The 24,744-nt window shown below is 44.3% G+C and overlaps 4 protein-coding genes and 1 long non-coding RNA gene across 6 annotated transcripts; 2 read left to right on the forward strand and 3 right to left on the reverse strand.

Annotated features, from left to right (window-relative positions):
• Positions 1 to 814: 814 nt before the first annotated feature.
• On the reverse strand, positions 815 to 4,028 carry LOC102708260 (phosphoacetylglucosamine mutase). Of its 2 annotated transcripts, none has more exons than XM_040525653.1 (8): positions 3,388 to 4,028; positions 2,846 to 2,965; positions 2,627 to 2,769; positions 2,292 to 2,540; positions 1,827 to 2,218; positions 1,516 to 1,691; positions 1,312 to 1,408; positions 815 to 1,203 (listed from the first exon to the last, which is right to left on the reverse strand). In XM_040525653.1, the coding sequence occupies exons 1-8, from the start codon at positions 3,727 to 3,729 to the stop codon at positions 1,061 to 1,063; spliced, it is 1,662 nt and encodes a 553-aa protein (XP_040381587.1). In that variant the 5' UTR covers positions 3,730 to 4,028; the 3' UTR covers positions 815 to 1,060. The 2 variants fall into 2 exon arrangements, with proteins under 2 accessions (XP_040381587.1, XP_006657534.3); XM_006657471.3 differs by having other exon boundaries at positions 1,803 to 2,218; positions 3,388 to 4,027.
• A 4,112-nt stretch (positions 4,029 to 8,140) lies between these two features.
• LOC102715957 (NAC domain-containing protein 2-like) lies at positions 8,141 to 9,478 on the forward strand. Its single transcript, XM_006658305.1, has one exon. The coding sequence runs from the start codon at positions 8,141 to 8,143 to the stop codon at positions 9,476 to 9,478; it is 1,338 nt and encodes a 445-aa protein (XP_006658368.1).
• A 1,251-nt stretch (positions 9,479 to 10,729) lies between these two features.
• LOC107304660 lies at positions 10,730 to 12,348 on the reverse strand. The gene is made up of 3 exons (XR_001550725.1): positions 12,033 to 12,348; positions 11,869 to 11,964; positions 10,730 to 11,772 (listed from the first exon to the last, which is right to left on the reverse strand). It is a non-coding gene; the product is annotated as an uncharacterized LOC107304660 (long non-coding RNA).
• Positions 12,349 to 12,458: 110 nt separating this feature from the next.
• LOC107304525 (NAD(P)H-quinone oxidoreductase subunit S, chloroplastic-like) lies at positions 12,459 to 13,508 on the reverse strand. The gene has a single exon (XM_040525659.1). It carries the CDS (start codon positions 13,405 to 13,407, stop codon positions 12,646 to 12,648), a length of 762 nt encoding a protein of 253 aa, XP_040381593.1. The 5' UTR covers positions 13,408 to 13,508; the 3' UTR covers positions 12,459 to 12,645.
• Positions 13,509 to 16,451: 2,943 nt separating this feature from the next.
• On the forward strand, positions 16,452 to 18,864 carry LOC102716232 (F-box protein At3g07870). Its single transcript, XM_040526045.1, has 3 exons — positions 16,452 to 16,467; positions 16,576 to 17,828; positions 18,425 to 18,864. Exon 2 carries the CDS (start codon positions 16,604 to 16,606, stop codon positions 17,822 to 17,824), a length of 1,221 nt encoding a protein of 406 aa, XP_040381979.1. The 5' UTR covers positions 16,452 to 16,467; positions 16,576 to 16,603; the 3' UTR covers positions 17,825 to 17,828; positions 18,425 to 18,864.
• The last annotated feature ends 5,880 nt before the right edge of the window (positions 18,865 to 24,744 follow it).

The following is a 24,744-nucleotide window of genomic DNA, read 5'->3' on the forward strand; positions in this document are numbered from 1 at the left end:
AAAAGTTTCTATATAGAATTCAAAAATAGAATTTTAATTTGTAGTAACTAATTTTGTCATTTATAATATTAAATAGCTATAACAAGAATTAGATAATCTTTCATCTAAAAGATGAAAAAGAACACAATCCTTATCTTTAGATTATTCATTGTTTTTGACCACACACTTCCCGAGTTACTAAAATGGTGTGCTTTTTTTAAGAAGGTTTGTTATTTTATAATAGTTAATTTCATTATTTATATCATCAAATAAGTATAAAAAAATGTTCATCTTTCATCCCCAAAGAACGTAGCCCATATTATCCTCGCTATTTAATTATATATTTAATATACCTCTCATGGCACACGTAAAATAGCCCTTAATAAAAGCCAACCCTCTTTTTGTTTAAATTTTGTGTTCCGTACTCTCATTATCAAATCATTGGTTTCTTAGATATAGCAAAAAATGGAATTTTAAAACTTGATTTAGAGTTGATTTATAGGTTGTTTGATCATAGTTTAACATGATTTGTCTCTTTTGTACATGTGCAAAGTAGTTAGTCGCCCCCAAATTTTCGCTTATGTTTATAAATCAAAACATGAATTTTCAACCTAAATTTGAAATTAATTTTAGGGTTTTTTACTGTAGTTTAATTTTTGGCCTTCACTTTTAGATTGCTAAGAATACGTATCTAAAAGTTTTATTCGTAAACTATTTTTTATTTATAAATATACCATTTGACTTTTTCTATTAAAAAACCAAACATTCACCCAACAGACTCGAGCTATTGGTAAGCTCATACACAGGCTACTTCCATCCACATAAAAAAAGAGGATGACGCTCGAACGTATTCTGTTCATATCATTATCAATGATCTATCCGGTACGGTAACTGACGGCTCTACATACGGTTTGTACAATCTGAAATTTCCGAATAAACAAGTGCTCCTGGAAATGGGGGGAGTATTGCATTACAAACAAATGGACATGGCCTATTCTTCAAATGTGAGGCAATTCAGCTTAAATTTAAATTTAAACTCCAGGGAAGTGAAGAGATGTTTTAAGAAAAAAGTGAAGAGAAACTATCCAAGAATGCGCTCAACATGCTGTGCCACTTGTTTTGCAAGGCTATCAGCTGCTTCCTCTGTAGATGCCTCTGCGTATACACGTACCACGTCCTCAGTACCAGATGGCCGCACAAAACATCGCCCGTGCGAGTATTTGGCTGCAGTGTGCCTCAAAATTTAGTACCACTCCAATTTATGTCATGACCAGGAAATCAGATGAAGGAAAGAAACATTAGCATTATACACCTAGAGAAGATGCTACTTACCTATCTCCCCATCTATCAGTTCTTGCAGCCCTGAAGGCTGACAGACTCTTCTTTCTGCATCAGTTGTAACAATAGCAGCTCGATCTTGAACTTTAACCTGAAACAGTAATTATATTAGAATTATGGAAGCGTTATATGACAATGATAATTATAAGTGTATCTTAGAAAAGAAGAGGCATGACCCAGGTCTTTTGGCCAAAATACCTTCAATTGTCTACTGGGAAGATCAGTGTACAGGTCACACCAATTCTGGAACGACCATCCCTTGTATTGCAAAACAGCCTCCACCAAGAGCATTCCACTTATAGCATCTCCAACTGCTTGATTAATTAATTGACTTGTGGCCAACAATCTCATAGCAGCTTGGTGTTGTGAAGAACCTGATGTGAAAGTAAAGGAAAGGGGGAACATCATGAGTCACGACAACCATAAACAAACAGATCCAACAACACAGAAGAGTAGAAATATTGGACAAATCATGAACAATTCACCTGCAACCTTTGAGGAAAACTCACTAGTCAAAGACTCCAGTTGTGAGACAAAATGGTCTGAGAATAGTACCGTCCCATGTCCATTGGCTTCAAAGTAGATGCCAATGTCATATTCCAGGGCCTTCTTGTGAAGGTATTTCACTCCAGTTGGAGTGAATACAACTTCAAGGCCAAGGTCCTTGAGATAATCTGTTGATGCACCATTTGCATAAGCTGTTTGAATTACACCAAAACGTGTAGGCAGTACTTCATTTCCTTGATTGTCTTTTCCATTGATAATATCTAATTGCTCTCTGATAAATAGCACAAATAGTGATAATATCTTGTCACCATCAACGAGATCAATCCTACTGTCACTAGACGATACAATACGGAAATAAACGAGCCGGTCAGCATCACCATCAAAACTTGCACACCTGAAAGTTAGATCAAAATGGCCACGTAAGATCAGTGACAAGTAGAGATTTAAGCAACAATTAACTGACTTACCTGAAAGTGGCATCTTCAGGGACAAACCCAAGAGGAACAACTTTTTCCTTCTGAACAAAGTCTGCACCACACCTCTCATTGAGTATCCCTTCTCCTCTTCCTGAATTCCTCACATGAATGTCTAATCCAGAAATGTTTTCCTTCATTTCTTCAAGCTTCAACCCACCAATGCCATTTGCTCCATCAACAATTAGTCTATTGTTAATCACATCAGCTCCTTTATCTTTGGGGACTAACTCCAATAAACACCTATTGCAATATAATTAAATTATGCCCACAAATAAATGCATCATTTTTATTACTTATAGTAAACATAGAGGTAAATTCAGAAGAACCTGAAAGAACCAATAACTTGTGAAAAGTAATCCATCTCAGAATCTCTCAGTCCTTTGTTTTTACTTCGAACCATCCAATGTAGCTGTGGAGTGGTGAGAATCCCCATGTCAACTGCAACCGCACCTATAACCGCATTTACTCCCTTCGTGCATTAAGATTGACTCAGAACATGAGATTTCCAGTCAATATATAATAAAGGATGCAGATTAATGGCATACCTTCATGGCTGCAGCAAGGAGGTACTCTCCAGTTGGCCTCGTGTCCCTTGCCAGCAGCACTTGTGCCGAGTGACATCCACCAAGTTTAATCTCCTCATCTTTAGCAAACTGAAGCACAATCTACAATTAAACAAACATGAGAGAAGAGAGTGTAAGAGTAGGCAGAAACGAAGTTACCAGCTATCTAAACAAACTGAAAATCGCAGGAAGAAGATGCCACTCATCACTAGTTCCATAATTCAATTCGATGATAAAATTGAGCCACTAAAGTTGTGTTTTTCAACAGTGTCAGTGCCGATTAGCACCAGCCGAGTCATTAACACTACCAAATTCAACACAGAGAAAAGGGATTATGCATCAGACATTACCAAATCAAACTTACAGAAGGGGAATATCTATGAGTAAGAACCAGTACACAATCTCAAGATCAGTAAGAACTAGCAGTACAGAATCTAACAGGGTCAGAGTTCATGGATCTTTCGGGAGAAAAAATAAATTGCATGAACATCATGGTAAGCTGAGATCGCGGAAGGAGAGACTACCTGGAGGAGAGCGTCGGGGTTGGGGGCATTGGCGAGGGCGTCGGCGAACGGCTCCCAGTCCTGCGACATCATGCCGCCGTCCGCGTCAACGATCTTGACGCCGTTGTCGCGGACGGGGTTGTGCGAGGCCGTGATGACCAGCCCGACGGCGGCGCCGCCCAGCTTCACGGACCGCAGCGCCGCCACCAACCCGGCGCGGCACACCGCGGGGCCCATGGTGCCGCCCTCCGCGCGGAACCCGGCCGTCCCGTAGGAGAACCTCGCGCCGTCGGGCAGCGGGAAGCGCGACGCCGCCGCGAGCAGCGCGGCCCGCTGCTCCCCTGCCCCCGCAAGCTCGGCCATGCCCTCCCGAGCCCGAACTTGCTTCGGCTGAGCAAACCCCCTCTGCCGCCGGAGACCCTGGAAAACACGAACAGGCCGTCGCCTGAGACGGGTACGGCCGCGGGCGAGGCAGTAGCGCGAGGGGTCGCTGTCTCACTCCGAGGAGCTCGGATACTGCGTGGTGGCGGCGGCGGCCGGTGACCCGACACCGGATCGGGGCGGGAAGAGGAGGAGCCGAGGAGGCGACGGCGATCGGAGATGCGTGCGACGAGATCTGACTGTGGGCGTGCACCGGAGTCGGAGAAGGAGGCGACGGTGTCCGTTCGATATGAATCGGACGACCATAAGCCTCGCGGACTCACGGTACTTATATATATTTAAGTTATGCTCGAACTATAAATAATTAATGATAAATAAACCATAACAAAAATAAATATAAATTGTCTAATGTTGTTTAATAAAACAGATGGTCAAATGTGTTATCGTCAAATATTAAAAATCGAAGGAAGTATATTATTGGATTTAGCTACGCAATCTCATAACATTGTGGTTATCACTAGGTAATTTTTAATGAGAGTCTAAGATCATTATACTCTCTAGTTATAAATATTTAGCATAGTTAACTCTCTACTCGCAACTGTAGTCAGTCGATATCGATGCAGGTACTAATGCAAGTGGCAATGGCACGACCACACCATGTAGCTCGAGTGCCAGCAACGAGAAGTCCAGATCAGGTATCTAGGACGACTTTGAGAAACTATTCGAAGATCACAACAGGTCTTAGGTTTGCGTATATGCTAAATGCAATTATTGTCACGAAACATTGTCTGATCATTCACTTGCATTTTCTTAAGACATATTTGGTCTTGTAAACTTAGAAAACTTAGGTCTAATGCTTTTTCTCAGTTAATGCTTCGTTTAAGTTCTAATGATTCTATTACTCGCTAGGAATATAGGCATGGAGTAGCTAGGATTTAGTTGTGTAGGTTGATTGTTTGAAGGGATTTACCAATTTTTTTTTATCAATCTGTTACTTGTGAGGAATATATTAAGTTAGCCCATAGCCCTATATTCAGTGTTGTTTGTAGGCAAAAATACTACCAGAAACCATTACAAGTATTACCATGATCGTCGTGCTATGCTTGTTGATACATGGAAATATGTTAGCTTGGTTGCATTGGCATCTGAGATATGTTGTAGTCCCTATAAAAGATAAGTTCCTGCAATACTTGTCTAAAATTCCATTTCTTTATTCATTTGCATTTATCTTGGATCCTAAGGCCAAAAGGGGGGGTCTTAGCAATGTCCTCCAACTTATGAGTAGTGATTACTCTTCTTATTTAACTGAGGTGAGGTTATGGTTGTATTGTTTGATATTTTTGCTAAGTATGAAACTAAGTTTGGTGTTGTTAAATTGCAAAGCGTAGTTCCAGATGGTACTTCTGGTAAGAAAAAACTGCTTAGGGAAAAATTTTGGTGCTTCTTCTGCTGGTACCAGTTATGGGGCTGGACTCGGTGCTAGCGCCATGCTAGATTCTGGATTTGATGTTGCTAGTGCCAGTTCAGGTTCTAGACAGTGCTAGTGCCATTCTTGAAGCTGGAATTGGTACTGGTGCCAGTTTAGCTTCTAGACATGGTGCTACTCTATTTTGTAGGAGAACTTTTGCTACTACTTTGCTTCATGCAACTTCTTCCTCAATGCTTCTGAGTTATCTGCCCATATGGATAGCGACACTATCAACCAATACAATGAGGACTTTAATATCCTAAACTAGTGGCACAAGCAAAATTATATATCATGTTCTTTTCATCTTAGCTAGAGATATTTTAACTTTTCTTGTTTCTACTATTTTACCGGAATTTGTTTTTAGTCTAACTGGCAGGATAAATGGATAATCAAAGAGTGGTCGCGTCGGCTGGGTGCAACTCGTTGTTTGATAAAGGAAATTTAACTATTTACCACTATTAGAAATGTCGCATCTCCAAATGTCATCTTTACATTAGCTCTTACATAATTGCCACTGGATAGAGAAACTTCCTTAATAATTTGGCACAATCGCTGACGTGGCATGCCAACGTGCATGGCCAGTGTGGACAAGCGCACAAAACACCTGTTTTACCCCTTGTGGGCTCCACAAGTCAGGGAGGGTCCCCTTCTCTCTTTCTCCTCGCCGCTGAGAAGGTCGTCGCGAGCTGCCGTGACCCGCACCGCCGCCACCGCGTCACACACAACGCCGCCGTCGCGCTCGCCTCGGCGGGGTACGCGGGCCCCGTCTCGGTCGCCGCCTACGGCGGAGCCACCCGCGTCGCCCCTCCCGTCCTAGCGGCGTTTTCCTCCACCGGCATCTCCCTCAACCACGTCTCCGCCGATATGAACTTGTTATTTCATACTCTGGAGTCTGGACAGATACATACATATGTTCGTGACGGAAGATCGAGAGCCATATTCTCCCTTCGGCTGCATAATCAGGATTCGTGGCCGCTGAAGAACACAACGATGGGCCGAAGAAGATAGCTAGGCTAGCTTGTAATTAGCCGTCGCCTTGCAGCGCAATGACTGTTTGTTGGCTGTTGATCTAAAGCTCTGAATTAGCTAGCAAACGCGCTGTGTACATATCTTTATCTTTGTCGGATATATACTAATTTAAATTAGATATACATTTATTTGCTCAGGCAAAGGCCACATCATGCTACGCTGTTCAGCTCCAATTTTTGTCTATATGATGTGCAGCTCCAATTTTACTAATTAATCCAAGCCAGTTCGTCGGAATATATATGTGTTGTGGTAGACTCGTCTTAGAAGTCCTCAGTGTCGTACAATTCCTGATCGCCTGAAATAAGCAGGTAGTTGCCCGGCGGCGGGTTGTCGATCGCCAAGAACAGCATGTCGACGAGCATCCTCTTGTCAGTCCCATCCTTAGTCCCTGCAACCATTGTCGATCGCCAGTAGCACGCGACGAGGGGCGACGCGGGTGGCGTCGCCGTAGGCGGCGACCGAGACGGGGCCCGCGTACCCCGCAGCGGCGAGCGCGACGGCGGCGTTGTGTGTGACGCGGTGGCGGCGGTGCGGGTCACGGCAGCACGCGACGACCTTCTTAGCGGCAAGGAGAAAGAGAGAAAGGGGACCCTCTGACTTGTGGAGCCCACAAGAGGTAAAACAGGTGTTTTGTGCGCTCGTCCACGCTGGCCATGCACGTTGGCATGCCACGTCAGCGATTGCGGCAAATTATTAAGGGAGTTTCTCTATTCAGTGGCAATTATGTAGGAGCTAATGTAAAGATGGCATTTGGAGAAGTAACATTTTTAAAAGTGACAAATAGCTAAATTTCCCGTTTGATAAAGGATTGGGAGCAAGCATATGCAAAGGCAATGTGGAGCTTCAAAAATCATTTAAAAATCTATATCTTGATGATGATATAACCACTACATGATTGTAACTAAACATTTTGACTATTACCAACATTTGATAGCTGTGGGTTGTACTCTTTTTCTTTCTAAGGTTTACTAAAGAGATGTGAGCTTTTACCTATAAATGTTTTTAATGAGTCAGCCAATATACTAAACAGCTACTTTATGTAATGGAATATTTCTTTGCAACATCATTTCTCTGAATGTGAGAACTGTAAACTATTAAGTGAATATTTATCTCAATCTATGTGTTGGTTGCCATGGTTGCAATTATTTATCTCAATCTGTGTTATATTTATGTTTATGAATGGAATTTTTATTAGCTTCCATCTTGCTTTTTATAAGAAAAAGAGATAAACGCATTTTTGCAAACGGAAAATCATTTGAAGGTAAAATTTTTATATACATGTCCATATCGACTCAAAAGCAAAAGTCTTAAAACAAATCACAATGAGAAAACCATAAAATCAAGTTCAAAATTAAGTTTTAAAATTTTAATTTTGGCTATAAGCGGTTGCAACTGCAAAACGACGAGAGCCATTATTTACATCAATCTTGTGCATTGGTTGCTTTTTTTTTTTTGCAAAACTAACCTCACCAGTGTTCGTCCAGATAAAAGACAGAGATGAATTTTCTCAAAGCGTTGAATTTTTGTATTCGTCTGTGTCACCTTCATCAATTGGCAATACCAATTACCACAATAGACTGCAAAGCCATTTTTTTCAGTGCAAACTTCAGGGATACGTACTATGTGTATAGCTTAAGCAGCACTATAAAATTCAAATCATTTTCAACTCAAAATTTGAAACTGTTCCAAATAGCTTCAGAACAGAATTTGCTCACACGGAGACATTTCATCAAAAACTTGGCCAACCAAACCAGCGGCCGGCGTTGCCGTCTTCTTCCCGCGCGCCTTTAAAATGCCTCCTATCCGTTGCGTTGCTCCCCTCCTCGATTCCATTCCTCTCCTCTCTTCTCTTCTCCTCTCTCCAAACCCTAGAAATCTTGCGCGGCGGATCGAGCCATGGCGGCGGCGGGGGGTGGGCTCCCTCCGGACGTCAAGTTCGAGCCCACGGACGACAAACTCGTCGCGCGCTACCTCCTCGCGCGCATCGAAGGCAAGCCCCTCCCTCTCAGCGGCGTCATCCTCGAGGCCGACCCCCTCAGCGCGCCGCCGTGGACGCTTCTTGCGGATGTTGGGTTGGGCGACGCGGACGAGGCGTTCTTCTTCGCCGAGGCGCGGGCCATGGACGGGAAGGGAGGCCGGCAGAAGAGGACAGTGGAGGGCGGGGGGTGCTGGAGGGCGCAGGGGATGATCGTCGACGGCGAGAGGCTGCTCGTCCCCGACAGCGGCGGGCTGGAGATCGTGTGGTGCAAGAAAATGCTCAGCTTCATTCCGGACGGGGAGAAGGCCAGTTCGGGGTGGGTGATGCACGAGTACGCCATCACTGCCCCGCCCAAGCTCGCCTCGTCGCCGATGCGGCTCTACCGCATCCGGTTCAGCGGCCACGGAAAGAAGCGCAGGAGGGAACCGGAACGTCATGGCGGCCAGGAAGGCGGCGGCGGGGAACAGGCTGCGCCGCGGCGCGCCGTGGAAGAGGATGCTCTGCCGCCACAGCCCATCCCTCCTCCCGCAGCCGTGGCGAGCTTTGACGATCAGGGGTGCTCCGGTGTTCCTCCTGCTGCAGCGGTGGTCTCTGACGGCACCAATCAGCACTCCTCCGGCGTCGTGGACGATTCTTGGCCAGTGTCTGATGATCTTCCAGGGAATGCTCCGATCGAGGAGCACGTCCTACCGCCACTGCCTGGTCCTCCACCTCCCGCAGCCGTGGCGAGCTTTGCCGATCAGGGGTGCTCCGGTGTTCCTCCTGCTGCAGCGGTGGTCTCTGACGGCACCAATCAGCACTCCTCCGGCGTCGTGGGCGATTCTTGGCCAGTGTCCGATGATCTTCCAGGGAATGCTCCGACCGAGGAGCTCGTCCTACCGCCACTTCCTGGTCCTCCTCCTCCTCCTCCTCCTCCCGCGGTGGCGAGCTCCGATGAAGACTTTGTTTCTCGCGGTGCCGACCAAGGCGGCTCCAGCGCTGTTCCTCCTCCCGATCCTGCAGCGCCGATCAGGGATGGACAAGACGGCGCCGTCGCAGAGACTGCTCCTCCTGCAGAGGTGGCGAGCCTTGCCATTGCCAATGACGGTGGGCCTGTTTGGGGGAGCTTCTCCCGCTACCGCTTTTTTTTCCGGAAGCTGCTCTTGCCAGAAGTTATCCCACACGGTGCACCAGCAGTACAGATTCCGAGAATCTATAGTTATAGATTCTGGAAAATGAACTTGTCTCTGACGGCGGAGATCAGGCGTAAATACTAAAGGCACCTTGTTAACCTAGTATGTTACCTGGCCTTGTCATCATCAAGTATTGTAGCACACCAGCAGTACTCCGGTATCTAAACATCTTAGCTTCTGGAAGTCTGAAACCACAATTCTTGGCAAACTTGTCTGTCTGAACAGAACATGTAAATAGCTTAACTATGGAATTGTGGCCATCTGTTTGGCAAATTGCATGCCAGTCCAGTGTAGCAGATCAAGGAGATACTTCTTTAATTTGTGTTAGCATCAAATAACCCCATGTTAGCTTATTTGCTTCAATGCCCAGAAAATATGACAGTGTCCGTATATCCTGAATTGCAAACTCTGCTGCAATTTCGCTGAATTGGTCCAGTAGCAGATTGTCCAGATTAACAGCAATAATATTATTATTATCCACATAGTCAAGGATAAAGAGACAAGCATTAGCTTTGGATACGCTACTGATTTAATGGATCAGTACTAACAATGGAATCATAATTAAGCAAGGATTTAGAGGTAAAACATCAAAAGGCTGCTGATAGAAAATGTTCAGAACAAGGAGCAGATGGGGAGGCAGGCCTTTTCTGGGGAGATGTTCTTGGTGGTGAGCATTGTAGATTTGTAGTACATGACTATTACTCATACAGAGATTTCCCTCTGTCGACGGATTATGCCAATATTTATATTCACCTATGGATGTATATTGGACAGCCCTGAAACGATTTTTAAGGTATCTGAACTTCTGAATTATCCTGTAAATTTTGGACTGCATAATAGTTCAGTGCTTATTAGTGCAAGTTAGGACTCACACTGGGCTAGGTGTCTTGATGATCGTCAATCAACTAGTCGGTTTGATATATATATCTCTGTAGTAATCTTGTGTTATGGGGCTCAGGAAAGCAACCAACAGTTTTGAGGTCAAGTAGTGACTGAGACTACAAGGCAATGGCAAATGTCACAGCTGAAAAGATCTGGGTTCAGACCCTACGAGAGATGTTAGGGTTTTCCACGCATACTTGATTGAAGACTCTGCTGCAATTTTGCTGAATTAGTGTAGTAGCAGATTGTGCAGATGAAATAGCAATAACAGTAATGTCGCCACAAAGGAAAAGATATAAAGCACATCAAGATTAATTTTCATTTTGCCTGACAACAGGTTGGAAGGAAAATGTTGGATGTTCGATTATTTCCACTTGGGATCATATCTTCTTTTTTAGATAATAATAGAACTCATGTGCAGTTCTTTTAAAATTTCATATGGACCCTCCATTTTTCACTTATATGCTACATATGATTCCTGTTTTGATTGTACACACTCAAGTAAGATCTAACTCCTTTTTATTGGAAAAAACACTTTTTAACCCCAAACTGATCCATTAGCCTCCAATCAAGACAGCATTTTGTAAACTCAGCACGTTTTTCTGCGTATAAACAAAGTTCCATCATCTAACAAAAATAGCTTTATTGGGTACTCTCTAGTTTGGATGGATAATTCAGTTTGCATGCCATAGCATTTCAGCCAGGCACAAGTCTCACTGTCTGTTCTCTATTCCCTGAATACTAGAACTAAGTAGTAGCCTTTTGCTCTTTCATCCCAGCCAAAGTAGGTTGATGCCAAAATGGAAAGGCACACCTGAACAGCATTATCACCATCAAGTAAGTGGTTTCAAGATTATCACAGCATTGACGAGGGAGCTGAATCTAATAAAAACCAAGTTCCTTGTGCAGGCACTGCACCCAAACCAACTCTGTAGCAGCAGCAGCACTGTGTTCAGCCTCAGTGCTTGATTGTGAGACGCTGCTGTGATACATGACCCCAGGATGACCAAGTGCATGATTACACGAAGCACTTGTAATTAACATGGGCCTTCACTTTCCAGTTCATCTTGAAGCAGTTTACCTGTATTCGGGGCATAAAGAACAGACAGTACTATCCATTGCTCGACAGTTTCCATTCAATAATATGAAGCACATGTTGTTGCAGCCGCATATGTTGAAGGGTCTCCCATCCAATTGTCACTCTCCAGAGCTGCCCACCACTGTCTTTTTGCCCAGTTCGACAGAAGTGAAGAGGATTGGTTGCCAGATTAGCAGCCGTCCCACAGTCTAGGGAGCCAATCGTCTACCCAAAAAGATGATGTTCTTCCATCCTCACCTTGACACCCTGTGACAGTTCTGAACACAGTGGTCGTTCATCTTGTCCTGCACTGGCTTCAGTCGGCACCATGGCAGCATGCATGTTCTGGGTGCTCCCATTGTAGCAACGGCCAACACCATTTCAAGGCCGCAATGACCAGCTGGAGAAATTTGATAGCCTGCATATATACATTGTTAACTGATGGCGTATTTTCTCAAAAAAAATTAATGAGGTATTTAACATCCAACTGAGAAATAATCGATAGTGTTCACACCTCATGATTACTCCTAATAGTGTCCATACTTCAGTTACAACCATCAGAGTGATAAGATTGTGCCATCTGAGATCCTTATAAAGATAAGCTCAAGGTCTGAAATTTAACTGATTATTTTCATCATTCACATATATGACTGCAGCACAATTATCTTTAACCAGTACCTTTCAGCATGACAGAAAATAGTCCAAAGAATAAATTGCAGAACTGCTCCTTTCTGATGTGTCAAGCTTCCGTCCTAAATAGCAGACCTATACTTGATATTCTACAGGTTTGGGATCAATCTAGATAGCCAATTAAAATGCTATGTACTTAAGTATTATGGAAGTGCAAATGCTTACTGCTGTAAAACCCTTTCATGCTTATCCTTCTATTGTCTTTACCTGTGGCAAGTTCTCTCTTCCCCCTTCATCTTGGTCAACACGATATAGCTGCTTCGTGAAATACTGTAGGTTCATAAATCATTGCAGGAACAACAGAACACCTGAACATTTTATGCAATTAACAACCATGAAAGCCTGCCAAGATGATGAACATTTATGCAATTAACAATCATGCCGCAGTACAATTGGTGATCTTGCCTTTCAGGGTAACTCAAAATGGTGATGAACTTTTTATATCCAAACCATCTGTTCCATAGTCTCATTTCACATTAAGATTTCAGCTACACATATAGCAATTAACATGAACATATTTACTCACTTTGAAATCACTCACCCAAGAAAATATATATTGCTGTGCTGTATACATACATACATACAAGAAGAACAATGGTGGTCAGGCCGCGGCGGCGGTGCCTTCCTCTTCCTTCTTCTTGGCCTCCTCTCCCTCCTTCTTGTCCTTGGCCTCATTGTCGTCCAAGTCCAGGTCAGCCGCGAGGGCCTCGAGCAGCACGGACTTGGGGTTCACCATGGGCGGGCCCTTCTCCCTCCCCTCGAGCTCGTCGAGATCGAAGGTGATGAGCCTGTCCCAGTTGCCGCCCTCGAAGAGCACGCCGACCTTGCCGTCGGTGACGCGCTGCACGATGCCGCAGTACATGTGGTAGGCGTTGTTGGGGTTCGTGACGAGCACCACCATGCCGGGGAGGAACAGCGGCAGCTCCGGCGCCCTCGGCCGCTCCACGGTCACGAGCCCGCCGGCGGCGGCGGCGGCGGCGGTGAGGCCTTTATTCTTCTGTGGCTTGGGGGGAGGCGGGTTCTTGGCGACGAAGTCCTTGAGGCCGACCTCGCCGCCGGGGAATCCGCCGGTGAGCCCCATCATCTCCTTCTCGAACGCGTCCGGATCCACCCCGTCCGCCGCCGCCGCCGGCGGCGGAGCCTCCGCGGGATCACCCGACGTGGCGCTCGTGGTGGACGGCGGCGCGGCGGGGGAGTCGGAGGCGAGCTCCCTGCGGATGCCGACCTCGCCGTTGCAGAGTCCCCGGCCGCCGAGGAGGTCGGCGACGCGGAACGAGGCCGAGGGAGGGGGGAGGCGGACGAGGCGGTGCAGCGGCGGCGGCGGCGGGCGGAGGAAGGAGGAGGGCGTGGTGGGCGGCGCCATTGGTGGGGAAGCGAAGCAGAGGATGTGTGGAAGTGGCGACGCCTACCTGGATGAGGAGCATTTCGTGCCGAGCGATTGCTACACTTACGACACACTTTTTCGTACTACCGTCGTACGACACAGTTCTACCGTGTGCACTGTTTCATTCGTACACGGATGTACCAACAGATCGTACAGGTAGCTATTTTCTTTGAGTAGTGCTATGCGTACTAACAATCGGGCGAAGCTAGAGCGAGTATCTAAATTTAAATCGAAAATATAAATATATAATAAAAATTTATAAACTTTAGTTATAAATTTTTCCAAAGGATTTATGGGAACCTCTTCTCGTACCCAGCTTCGCCCACTGCGAACAATCGCGTACGATTAACGGTAAAATCACAGCGATTTCCTTCCGTGCCTTGTGCTTGCTCTTGATCTCCCATGCTTCTAGGAAACTTTTTAATAAAAGTAACAAAAAAATATTTTTGTTGGTAATTAAACTCATTAGAAATATACTCGTGCTAACGCCACGTTCAATTTAATAATGTAAATAATATATTATAAATTCTTTCTAATGCAATCATATATAAACCAAATATTTGTTAATTTGATTATTTAAACAAACTATGATAAAATACAACAAATCATCGGGTAATGGTGACTATTATAACTTTACATAATTAATTATAGGACGGACCCCATCTTAATAAATTAAGAGTTTGGTGGTTTAAACAGTAATTACGGAACTTATAAGACCGCAACTATATGCTAATTTCAAAAACATTACAACATCAAATTAACAAATTGATACACCAATTTTAGAATTACTACCCTACCAAATTCACATATTACAACGATAATTTTAATTAAATAATTTATTCATATTATCTAATGTTAACATAAAAATTAAGATCTACACAGCTAAATTTAATAAAAACCACTTTATACAAACATGAGTTGCATCACATACAACTTTTTTCTTTCTATAATAATTAAAATTTTATTGATATGTTATATATCAAAGGCACAGGTTGATATATAGCAGCACAGATTTATGCCCTCCTTAAAATAATTATTCTATACCTCTCACCCCCTCCCTCCCCTGCAGGAACTCCTTTCCTCCCCTCTCTGCAGCAGCCAAGAGCTCAGCCGGCCTCTCTGCAACAACGGTTGCCTCCCCTCAGCAACTCCTCCTTTCCCTCCCCTCCCCTCCTTGCAGCAGTCAAGAGCCCCGTCGGCCTCTCTGCAGCAACAGTTGTCTCCCCCTCTCTCTGTTGTAGCGTCGGGTGCTTTTACCCAGCGCCGGCCGACCCTCCCCTTAGCAACTCCTCCCTTCCCTCCCCTCCTTGCAGTAGCCAAGAGCTCCGGTTGGACGACCCACCCCTTGCAGCTCCGCCCATCCCTCCCCTCCATAGCGCATGCCTAAATGCAGGTTGCCCCTGCCCACAGGCGCATCGCCCCCTTCTTCAAATCAGCTTCCCCAGCGATCCTAAAAACTAGATTTTGTTAGTAACTTTGGTACCGTAAATTCAGGCTTTCAAAAAAATCAGGTTACCCCTTTTTGATGTTATCTGATACCTAATTTTAATTTCTTTATAGTAAGAGGTAATGAGATGCCATTAACATCCCTGATACTGTAGAACATGAACGAAGTGTTGGATGTTACAGCAGAACATGAACGTACTGTGTGTTCATGTTATTGCTATGTTATACTTAATGTCGCACATCTTATTGCTATAGTATAACTTTTCATTGTCTATTTGTTTGATTTAACTGCCTTGTAGTACTAGCTTGATGTTTGTTACGGTAGATGTACACATCTGTTACGATAGAAATGCAAAGATGTATGGTAGGATATGAAAAATTTTGGCAGACTCTCTTTCAACTATAGACATCCAAGACAGATCATTGATAAAAATATTTACAATGTGATAGAAATATCGTAATGTTACCACAAGTTACCACAAAACAAACATAAACAAAATGAAAAAAGTTCACTGCCACCACAAATTTTTGCACAAACAGAAAATCACAAAAAGGAACGTTACTGCAACCACTTAGGTATAAAGATATGTTGTTCTTTGGGTGGAAGAGCATGTAGTATAGGTATTCCCGCAGATGTACTTGGGTTGTGTTACTGCGTATTCATAATTGTGTTGCTGCACGTTCAGGAATTATGAATTAGATTCATTACTTAAAAAAATACTAAAATGTGTTACTATACATTTAGGGTTGTGTTACTGCGCATACAAAGTTGTGTTTCTGCACAGTCATGGTTTTGTTACGGTACATTCAGAGTTGTGTTACTGCACATTCCGTCAAAAATTCAAAACAAACACACAAATAGTACACAATGGCACGTCGAAAAATGTCTCTCGCCGCCGGCCGAAGCAGCCCCCTGCCCACCTCCAACACCGCTTGAAGCTACCCCTCCTTAGCGACCGCTCGAAGTTCGCCGGCCGCCGACCCCTGATAGCTGCCCGCGTCGGCCGGCCCCTGAAAGCAGCCTGCCTCTCCGCCTTCACCTAAATCCGCACGCTGCTGCCACCGCCGGAATCCGCATGCCACTGCCGCTGGAATCCGCACACTGCCACCCCCGCCGAACGCTGCCAAAACCCTAACGTTCTAAGGGGCCGGTGGGATATATATATATATATATATATATATATATATATATATATATATATATATATATATCGTCCACTGGTTAGGTGTTTTGGGTATAATTTTATATATTTCTAAAAATATTTATTTTTGTTAATTTTAATAAAAAACATATTAAAAAAATCTCATGCATTCAATGGCTTTCATGGGCCGGCCCAACCACAGCACGCAGACAGGCCACGCTTTCTTGTGTGCGCCTCCATGGGCCGGGCCCAAAGCAGAAGAAAAAATGAGCTGGGCTGGATTGGACATGGCGTCACTAGACGGCCCATCCAGACAGCCAGAGCGGCGCGCGCGGCCGCTTATGACTCCTCCCCCCCAGCCGCCGCCTCTCCACTCCACTTCACTCCTCTCCTCCTCTGCGACCACGCCGCCGCGCCGCGCCCCGCCCCGCCGGATCCCGGAGCGCGCACGGTACGTCCCACCGGTCATGTCTTCGAATCACCGGGTTTTTGTAGGTAGGGGGGGGGGGAGGGAGGATGGGGGATTGAGAATTTCTCGTGGTTTGTGTTTGTTCTGCAGATCGCGGCTCCGGCGGCCGGCCTCGGCGATGGCGTCGCCGGAGGCGAGCAAGAGGGGCGGGGGCGGACGCAGGCAGGGCTTCGGTGGGTCCGAGGGGGCGGGGATGCCCATGGACGTGCTGTTCGAGATCCTGCTGCGGCTGCCGGCGAAGGACATCTGCCGCTTCCGCGCCGTGTGCCGGTCGTGGCGCGCCATGACCACCCGCCGGGTCTTCGTCCGCGCGTACGCGGCCCGCAACCCGGGCCCCTACGTCGCCACCTCCTTCGCCGATGACGACGGCGGGGGCGAGTCCTGCGGCGTCGACATCACCGACCTCTACTCCGGCGACGTCGTCAAGAGGATCCGCACCGACGTCAGGGGCTTCAGAGTGCAGCGCACGCGCTCCGACCTCGTCTGCCTGGTCGAAGGGGCCAACCCCCTGGCCGTCACCGTGCTGAATCCGGTCACTGGCGCTACCTGCACCGCTGCAAAGAGCATCTCTGATGAGTATGACCATCTTCTTCTGGAGTCAGGCAGAGGCAGTGTCACCATGGATTCTTGTGCCCTTGGGAAGGTCCCCTCCACGCGGGAGTACAAGGTGCTTCGTTTCCTTCAGTGTGGTTACCTGCAGCAGCTATGCGAGGTCATGACCCTCCACAGGAGTGGCGTTTCGCAGTGGAGGGCAGCGGAATCCCCTCCTGCACCTGTCTCCGTGCGCAACAAGACGAGGAGCGTGGTCATCAATGGGGTTGTGTATTTCTTGTTCGATTTCCAGGGGTGCCTGTACATATATCCTCACATGGCTATTCCACCAGGTTGCATACTCCCATTTGACCTTGAGACGGAGGAGTGGATGGGTATTATGAATGGGCCGGAACCTGTCACCGCATTCTACAAGGAGAATAATGTGTTGTTTCTCTCCCCGAGCCATGAAAATTTGGAGCATGTCTCGCTAGCCGATTTGAATGGCTGCTTAGCCACAGTGCACACCATATATGGTTCCTGCATGGACCTATGGTTTCTATCAGACCCTGAGGAAGGCCTCTGGGTTAAGAAGTACAGCTTAAGTTTCCAATACTTAAGGCTAAAGGATTATCCTTTGCTGTTGTTTGATGATGAAGAGATCGTCTTCCTAGCGCAAGCACCTGATTGTCTACGAAGTTATTATCCGGAAGCAGGCACTTATGCAGATTTTTTGGACCTGGAAAATGTCAGATCTGTTGGTATTTATACTGGAAATCTATTGAGTTTCAGGAGTGGATTTTACTGATCATGTAAGTACTATTTTACTGATGTTCACTTCATCACATTGCAATCGTAGCTACTTTCCAATGAAGGTACTATACATATATTTTTAAGGCATTTGGGGTGTGGAATCACTCATCTTGCTTTAACTAAGAGAGCTTTCCAATAAAAATAAATATACATACAAAAGAACCAAAACCTACTATGCAATCAAAGTGTCTATCCATTGTCCTGGTAGCATGGTTAAGCTAAGTAATTGTATTATTGGAGTGGTAACAAGTTAAATGTGTTTTAAGGTACAAGTCACTCTATTGAGTTGGCAATATTGGGTGCTGGGGTTAGTTCCCTTGGTAGTAAGATATAAGATCTAGCCTCCAACAACTGAATTGTTCATCATTGGTCTGTTGGGATTTAGATAAGAAGATGATTTGAACTGTTTAAGAAATAGGTAGTTTAATTCACACACGCAGATACTGTTTGCATTGGTTGCTGCTCTCTGCGAAAATATTAGCTCTATTATATGGGTGATGCTTGGTGCCCTATTAAGTCCTGTTGTTTTTCTTGCAGGTAGTTGATGTCTTAACTGTCTGTTTGATTTATGATATGTGACCATTTGCTCTTTCAGTTCTTGCAGGTTGTGCATTCTGCCTTCTGTATTCTCCAAAGAAGTTGCTGCTTTGGCTCCCTGAGGCTACTTGAGCGAGCTACATTGTCTCGTAATTTGCTCTCCAGATGGAGCAAATGATGTGATCTCATTCAGTTACAACAGTGAAATACTCCTATATCAGATTCCCGTTTGTCTTCTGATGGCGCAAGCTGGTGTTAATCACCCTATTGTGCCATCTTTTTACCATTTGTAAACATCTGTGTTGGTACTGATCTGTGTGCATGGTACTTTGCCCTCTTAAGACTCTGGGCTGACTGTTTGTCAGTATGGTTTGAGCATATGGATATGGAGCTTCTGAACAACCTGATCCCTATGGTGCTATTAATCTGAATGTATACATTTTTTTCCCTGTTGAGCTGAGTTTGATCTGAAGGTACTGCAGCTCGTCATTTTCTACTGCCTGCTAATCTGCTATTACGTCCGTGACCACGTTATAAGCAGCCCTATCTTTTCCTTTCTAATTATATGTTTATAAACTAAAATTTGAATTTTTAGCCTTAAATTTAGAGTAGACTTTGGAGTTTTTTGTCATAGTTTATTTTTCAACCTTGACTTTTAGATTGCTAAGAACACGTATGTAAAAGTTTTATTCATAAATTATTTTTCGTTTGCAAATATTCTGTTTAGCTTTTTCCTTGAAAAATCCAACAATTACCCCTAAGATATTTTCCCTCCCTAGATTAACATGGATGCTAATAAATTTAGGTACATATATAAAACATATACATTGATTTATACATAAATCTAGCTAGTACGGAGATGGCACCTTCCTTCAGCATTGAGTGCAGTTCAGCGTGCAGCATTGAGTATTTGGGTGTAGTTTAGCATTGCTCGCAGAAGGAACGTCTGATTTTGAACCTGCTTGGAACACTTCCTGATTTGGAAAGAATGAACCAGCTGCTGTTACTGCTATCCTGGTGACCAACTGCTAATTGGTCCGCGGCCAGTAATTGTGACCAAACCGGTATCCTGGTGAAATCCCATGTTCCAATTGGTGCTTAACGAAATGACATTTGTTAAAAACGTATTTTAATCTACACTCTTGTAACTCGTAATGAGCATGCTGTTTCTTTGCCATCGAACTAAAAATTACCTTATACATATCAAATCCAATAAGCAGTTTAAATCAAGTAGCAGTAGCAGCAGCAGGAGTAGTAGTAGTAGAAGATTCAGATCTTAAATACAATCAAGAATAAAGTACGTACGCCCAGTTCAACTAATCAACAATTAATTATCTCAGTTTAATAAATATTCCATCAATTTTGTATTTAACCCGATAAATATTGAGTCTACATTTAACTATTCTTCTTATGTTTTTTTGCCAAATTATTCACCCTTTTACGCGCACGTTTCGTGTTAAATGGTGCATTTTTTCTAAAAGTTTCTACATATATAAGTTGATTATCTCACATCTGTAAAGTAGATAGTTAACTTTATAGTAATTAATTCTATCGTTTATATATACTAAAAAATTATATAAACTTTCATGTTACATCTCATCTTATATGTGTACTCTGAAATCTAATACAACTCGGGACATTAGCCTTCCATTGGACCTCAAAGCTAGCTACATTACCTTTTAGATACACTTGACATCAACAAAGCCGTATTAAATATGCTACACAAAAACTGAGCCTTCAGTACATATGCAAGCCCATAATAGTTTTGTGTACACCTGACATTCAGCAAGAACTTGACACAGTTACTTGACATGGAGAGTCCATGAACAAGGAACAACCAACTCAAGTCTGAACTTCCGAGAATTTCTCTGAATTTCACCCATAGGAGTCTGAGCTCAATCCACTCATGCAGAGTACACTTTTCACATAAACAAATGAATCAAGTGAATATTTTATTGCCATAAGTAGAGATTACAATTAGTACAACCTAAGCACATCCAATTGATCCAATCAATTAACTAATGATCATCAGAGGACAGAATTCCTATACATCTCTGCTACTGCTTCTCTATCTACACTTGGTGAATAAATACAGAGGCCATAAGAAAAAACAAAATTCCTATACATCTATCTTTTCTCTATCTAAAGAAGAATCTTTTTATGCAAAGATCAATGCATCTTCAGTGACCACGATCTGCAGTGACACCAGATGAGTTATTGTGCTTCTCCACCAGAGATGAGGTCACAGAACCACCACCGGTGTCGGCTTCAGCGCCTTCTGATGGACAGACGAACAGTTCGTTTGCGGCGGAACGGATGAAAGAACTCTGCAGATCATCAATGGTGAAGTCGATGCAGCTCAGGTCGTCCATCGGCTCTGTGAAGTCGATGCAGCTCAGGTCGTCCGTCGTCTCCGTGAAGTCGATGCAGCTCAGGTCGTCCCTCGTCTCGGTGAAGTCGATGCAGCTCAGATCAGTCTCATCGATTATCTCGGAAAGATCATCGAACACCAGCGAGGCATCATTCATCACGTCAGAGACACGGTCGTTGGCAATGGCAAGGTTCACCACCTCTGCAGGATCGGGAGGAGGAACGGTGCTGGAGCCGCGATCGGCACCGTGAGAAACAAAGTCTTCATCGGCGGAGCTCACCAGCGCGGGAGGAGGAGGAGGAGGACCGGGCAATGGCGGTAGGACGAGCTCCTCGAGCAGATCATTCCCTGAAAGATCATCAGACACCAGCCAAGAATCTTCCACCACGCCGGAGTAGTACTGATCGGCGATGTCAGAGACCACCGCTGCAGCAGGAGGAGCGGTGCTGGAGCCGCCTTGATCGGCACCGTCAGAAACAAAGTCTTCCTCGGCGAAGGTCACCACCGCGGGAGGAGGAGGAGGACCAGGCAATGGCGGTAGATCATCAGACACTGGCCAAGAATCTTCCACAACGCCGGAGGAGTACTGATCGGCGGCGTCAGAGACAGAGTAATCGGCAAAGCTCGCCGCGGCTGCGGGAGGAGGGATGGGCTGTGACGGCAGAGCATCCTCTTCCACGGCGCGCCGCGGCGCAGCCTGCTCCCGGCCGCCGCCTTCTTGGCCGCCATGACATTCCGGTCCCCTCCTGCGCTTCTTTGAGTTCTTTCCGTGGCCGCTGAACCGGATGCGGTACAGCCGCACCGGCGACGAGGCGAGCTCGGGCGGGGCAGTGATGGCGTACTCGTGCATCACCCACCCCGAACTGCCCTTCTCCCCGTCCGCAAAGAAGCTGAGCACGTACTTGCGCCACGCGATCTCCATCCCGTCGCGGTCGGCGACGAGCAGCCTCTCGCCGTCGACGACCATCCGCTGCCCCTTCCAGCAGCCCCCGCCCTCGACGGTCCTCTTCTGCCGGCTTCCCTTCCCGTCCTTGGCCCGCGCCTCGGCGAAGAAGAACGCCTCGTCGCCCCACCCGCCCTCCGCAAGAAGCGTCCACGGCGACGCGCTGAGGGGGTCGGCCTCGAGGATGACGCCGCCGAGAGGGAGGGGCTCGCCTTGGATGCGCGCGAGGAGGTAGCGCGCGACGAGGTCGTCGTCCGTGGGCTCGAACTTGACGCCCGGAGGGAGCCCATCCCCCGCCGCCGCCATGGCTCGATCCGCCGCGCAAGATTTCTAGGGTTTGGAGAGAGGAGGAGAGGAGAGGAATGGAATCGAGGAGGGGAGCAGCGCGGACAGGAGTCATTTTAAAGGCGCGCGGGAAGAAGAGGGCAACGCCGCTGGTTCGCCCAAGTTCTCTCCTTTTCAGGGAAATTTTTGATGAAATATCTCTGCGTGAGCAATTCAGTTCTGGAGTTATTTGGAACTGTTTCAAAATTTGCGTTGAAAATGATTTGAATTTTGTAGTGCTCCTTTAAGCTGTACATTGTACACATACGTATCCCTGAAGTTGACAGTGAATTAAAAAATGGCTTTGCAGTCTATTGTGGTAATTGGTATTGCCAACTGATTAAGGTGACACAGAATAATACAAAATTTCGGTGTCAACAGGGTTGTGGATTTTAAGCTCACTTGAGAGAGGATGTCCAAGATGTTATCCAAATTAGTTATCAAAAAATTTGAAAAAAAATAAAAATAGATTAATCATCACTACACAATACATGTAAGTTTAATATGGCTTCTACAATCTATAACAAAAATAATAAATACGACTGTGAATATACGTATTCAGAGCTTAATTTATTTTTTTATATGGATCGTAGAAGTCATATTTGAACTTGCATGTTTATACGGTGATATATCTTATATTATTCTATCTTTATAATTTTTTAAATTTTTCAATAATAACTTGAATAACATATATTTAGATGAGTAGACATTTTCTCGAGAGTTTAGAATACTTTCATCTTCAAAGTGTTTATCTTTTGTCTGGACGAGTACTGGTACGTGAGGTTAGTGCCCGACATGACCGACATCCACTCCGGGTACACGCTGGGGCAGGTTCTCGCCGTCACCGGCGCGGCGGCGCGGCTCCGGCGACGTCGTCGGCCGCCAGTGGGGGCTGGCACAGAGCCCACCAATGGGGGTCGAGTACACGATCGGGGCTGCGCGACGGTCGTCCGCCACCGCGGTTAGAATTGTATAGTTGGTGTATACTCGCTGTTGATTTTTTATACCCGTTTGACTATTTATTTTATTTAAAAAATTTATATATTTATTAATTATTTTTATATCATTTTATTTATGGTTAAGTATATTTTTATGCATGTATATAACTTTACATATTTTTAAAAAAAATTAAAGAAGACGAATAGTAAACGTGTATAAAAAAATTAATGACATTAAACAATTAGGGACGGAGGGAGTATTTTAAGACCAACAAACAGTGTTCGCCTGGTTATCATAATGTATTAATGTTTGCTCACTGAAACAATGCATGATCCAGTAGTAACCCCTTTTGTATGTACAAGAGTTAACTCTATCTGAATTCAGAGTTCCTGGATTGCATTACGTACTAATTCCTCTGAATTTTCATGGAGTACTTGTGACATGCAGACTCTTTTTCCGTTTGGTGCCATACTGCCATCCAATCTAATTGTGTTTGTCCAGAATCACTTTTGTTCACCATTGCCAACTGAAGATGCTCTCTGGCAGATCATGATCAGTTGCATCAGCTTCTGGCTCAGAGCCATCCTTTGCTGGCAAGAATGACAGCTCCAGGAGCTCAAGATTCAGAGTTAACACACATGAACAGTCAAAAAGTGATTTGCTACTCCATTAGTGTTAACACTAAGGCTGCGTTGGTTTCAGGTGCCACTGTACATTATTTCTCGGTCTTTACACATACACTTCCCTAACCGCTAAGTGCGGTTTTTATCAAATGTTTCTATATAGAAGTTTATTATCCTACATTTCTAAATTAGATTTTAATTAATAATATTATTTACATAATTAAATAGCTATCAAAATATCAGATAATCTTTTATATTTCATCCATAAAAGAAGAAAACCTACTCGAACTTGTATAGTCCATCACACACACGTGCTTTCTCTTTGGCCACATTCGGTACTCATTCTTTCCTATCCATATTCTCTCAGTTTCTTTCCATGCATACACTTTCTGAGATACTAAATAGTGTTTTTAAGAAAAAAATTATATAGAAAGTTATTTTAAAAAGTCATACTCCCTCCAATTTTTTTATATAACGCCGTTGACTTTTAGCTACATGTTTAACCATTCTTCTTATTTAAAAAATATATAATTATTAATTATTTTCTTATAATATGATTTATTATAGTAAATTTAAATATGACTTATAATTTTGTATATTTAGATTAATATTTTGAATAAGACAAATGATTAAACGTAGATTCAAAAGGTGTCATATAAAAAGAACGGAGGGAGTATCAATCAACTTTTTACATTTTTATAGCTAATAATTAATTTATCATATATTATTCCGTTATTATATTTTTCACACAGTTTACATAAGGCCTTAGTATGAAGTCAGCTCAAAATTTGCATGTTGTTTTCAGATTCTTGAACCATAACTTACATTGTGCACAATGCACTTGCATAATAAGCGAAAAGGGGTGATGGTTTGGAATGACATATTTGCAAATGAAAAGTAATTTATGAATAAATTTTTTATATACATGTTCTTAGGTCACGGCTAAAAAATAAACTACGATAAAAATTCTCAAAATCTACTTTAAATTTAAGGTTAAAATTTTAAATTTTAGCTTATAAGCATAACTATAAACGAAAAAAAAGACAGGGTTGGAAGCCTCTTGTATGTACGATGATAATGACCCTTGGTTGGATATTTCTTGTCGTGTCCCAGTTGTAAATTCCGAAAAATCCCTAAGAGCTCATTCGGAATGGAGAAATTCCGTAGAAATTAAACTG

The sequence above is a fragment of the Oryza brachyantha genome, chromosome 7, assembly GCF_000231095.2.
Source record: "Oryza brachyantha chromosome 7, ObraRS2, whole genome shotgun sequence".
Classification (NCBI taxonomy): domain Eukaryota; kingdom Viridiplantae; phylum Streptophyta; class Magnoliopsida; order Poales; family Poaceae; genus Oryza; species Oryza brachyantha.

What these genes read in the sequence shown, in the direction of transcription:
- LOC102716232 (XM_040526045.1), top strand. Translation starts at nt 16,604, where the DNA reads ATGGCGTCGCCGGAGGCGAGCAAGAGGGGCGGGGGCGGACGCAGGCAG.
- LOC102708260 (XM_006657471.3), bottom strand. Translation starts at nt 3,729, where the DNA reads ATGGCCGAGCTTGCGGGGGCAGGGGAGCAGCGGGCCGCGCTGCTCGCG. An exon ending in ACCCCGACGCTCTCCTCCAG is followed by an intron (nt 2,966 to 3,387) that starts GTAGTCTCTCCT and finishes GTTTAATTGTAG; the next exon opens with ATTGTGCTTCAGTTTGCTAA. An exon ending in TTCCCAGTAGACAATTGAAG is followed by an intron (nt 1,409 to 1,515) that starts GTATTTTGGCCA and finishes TTACTGTTTCAG; the next exon opens with GTTAAAGTTCAAGATCGAGC.
- LOC102715957 (XM_006658305.1), top strand. Translation starts at nt 8,141, where the DNA reads ATGGCGGCGGCGGGGGGTGGGCTCCCTCCGGACGTCAAGTTCGAGCCC.
- LOC107304525 (XM_040525659.1), bottom strand. Translation starts at nt 13,407, where the DNA reads ATGGCGCCGCCCACCACGCCCTCCTCCTTCCTCCGCCCGCCGCCGCCG.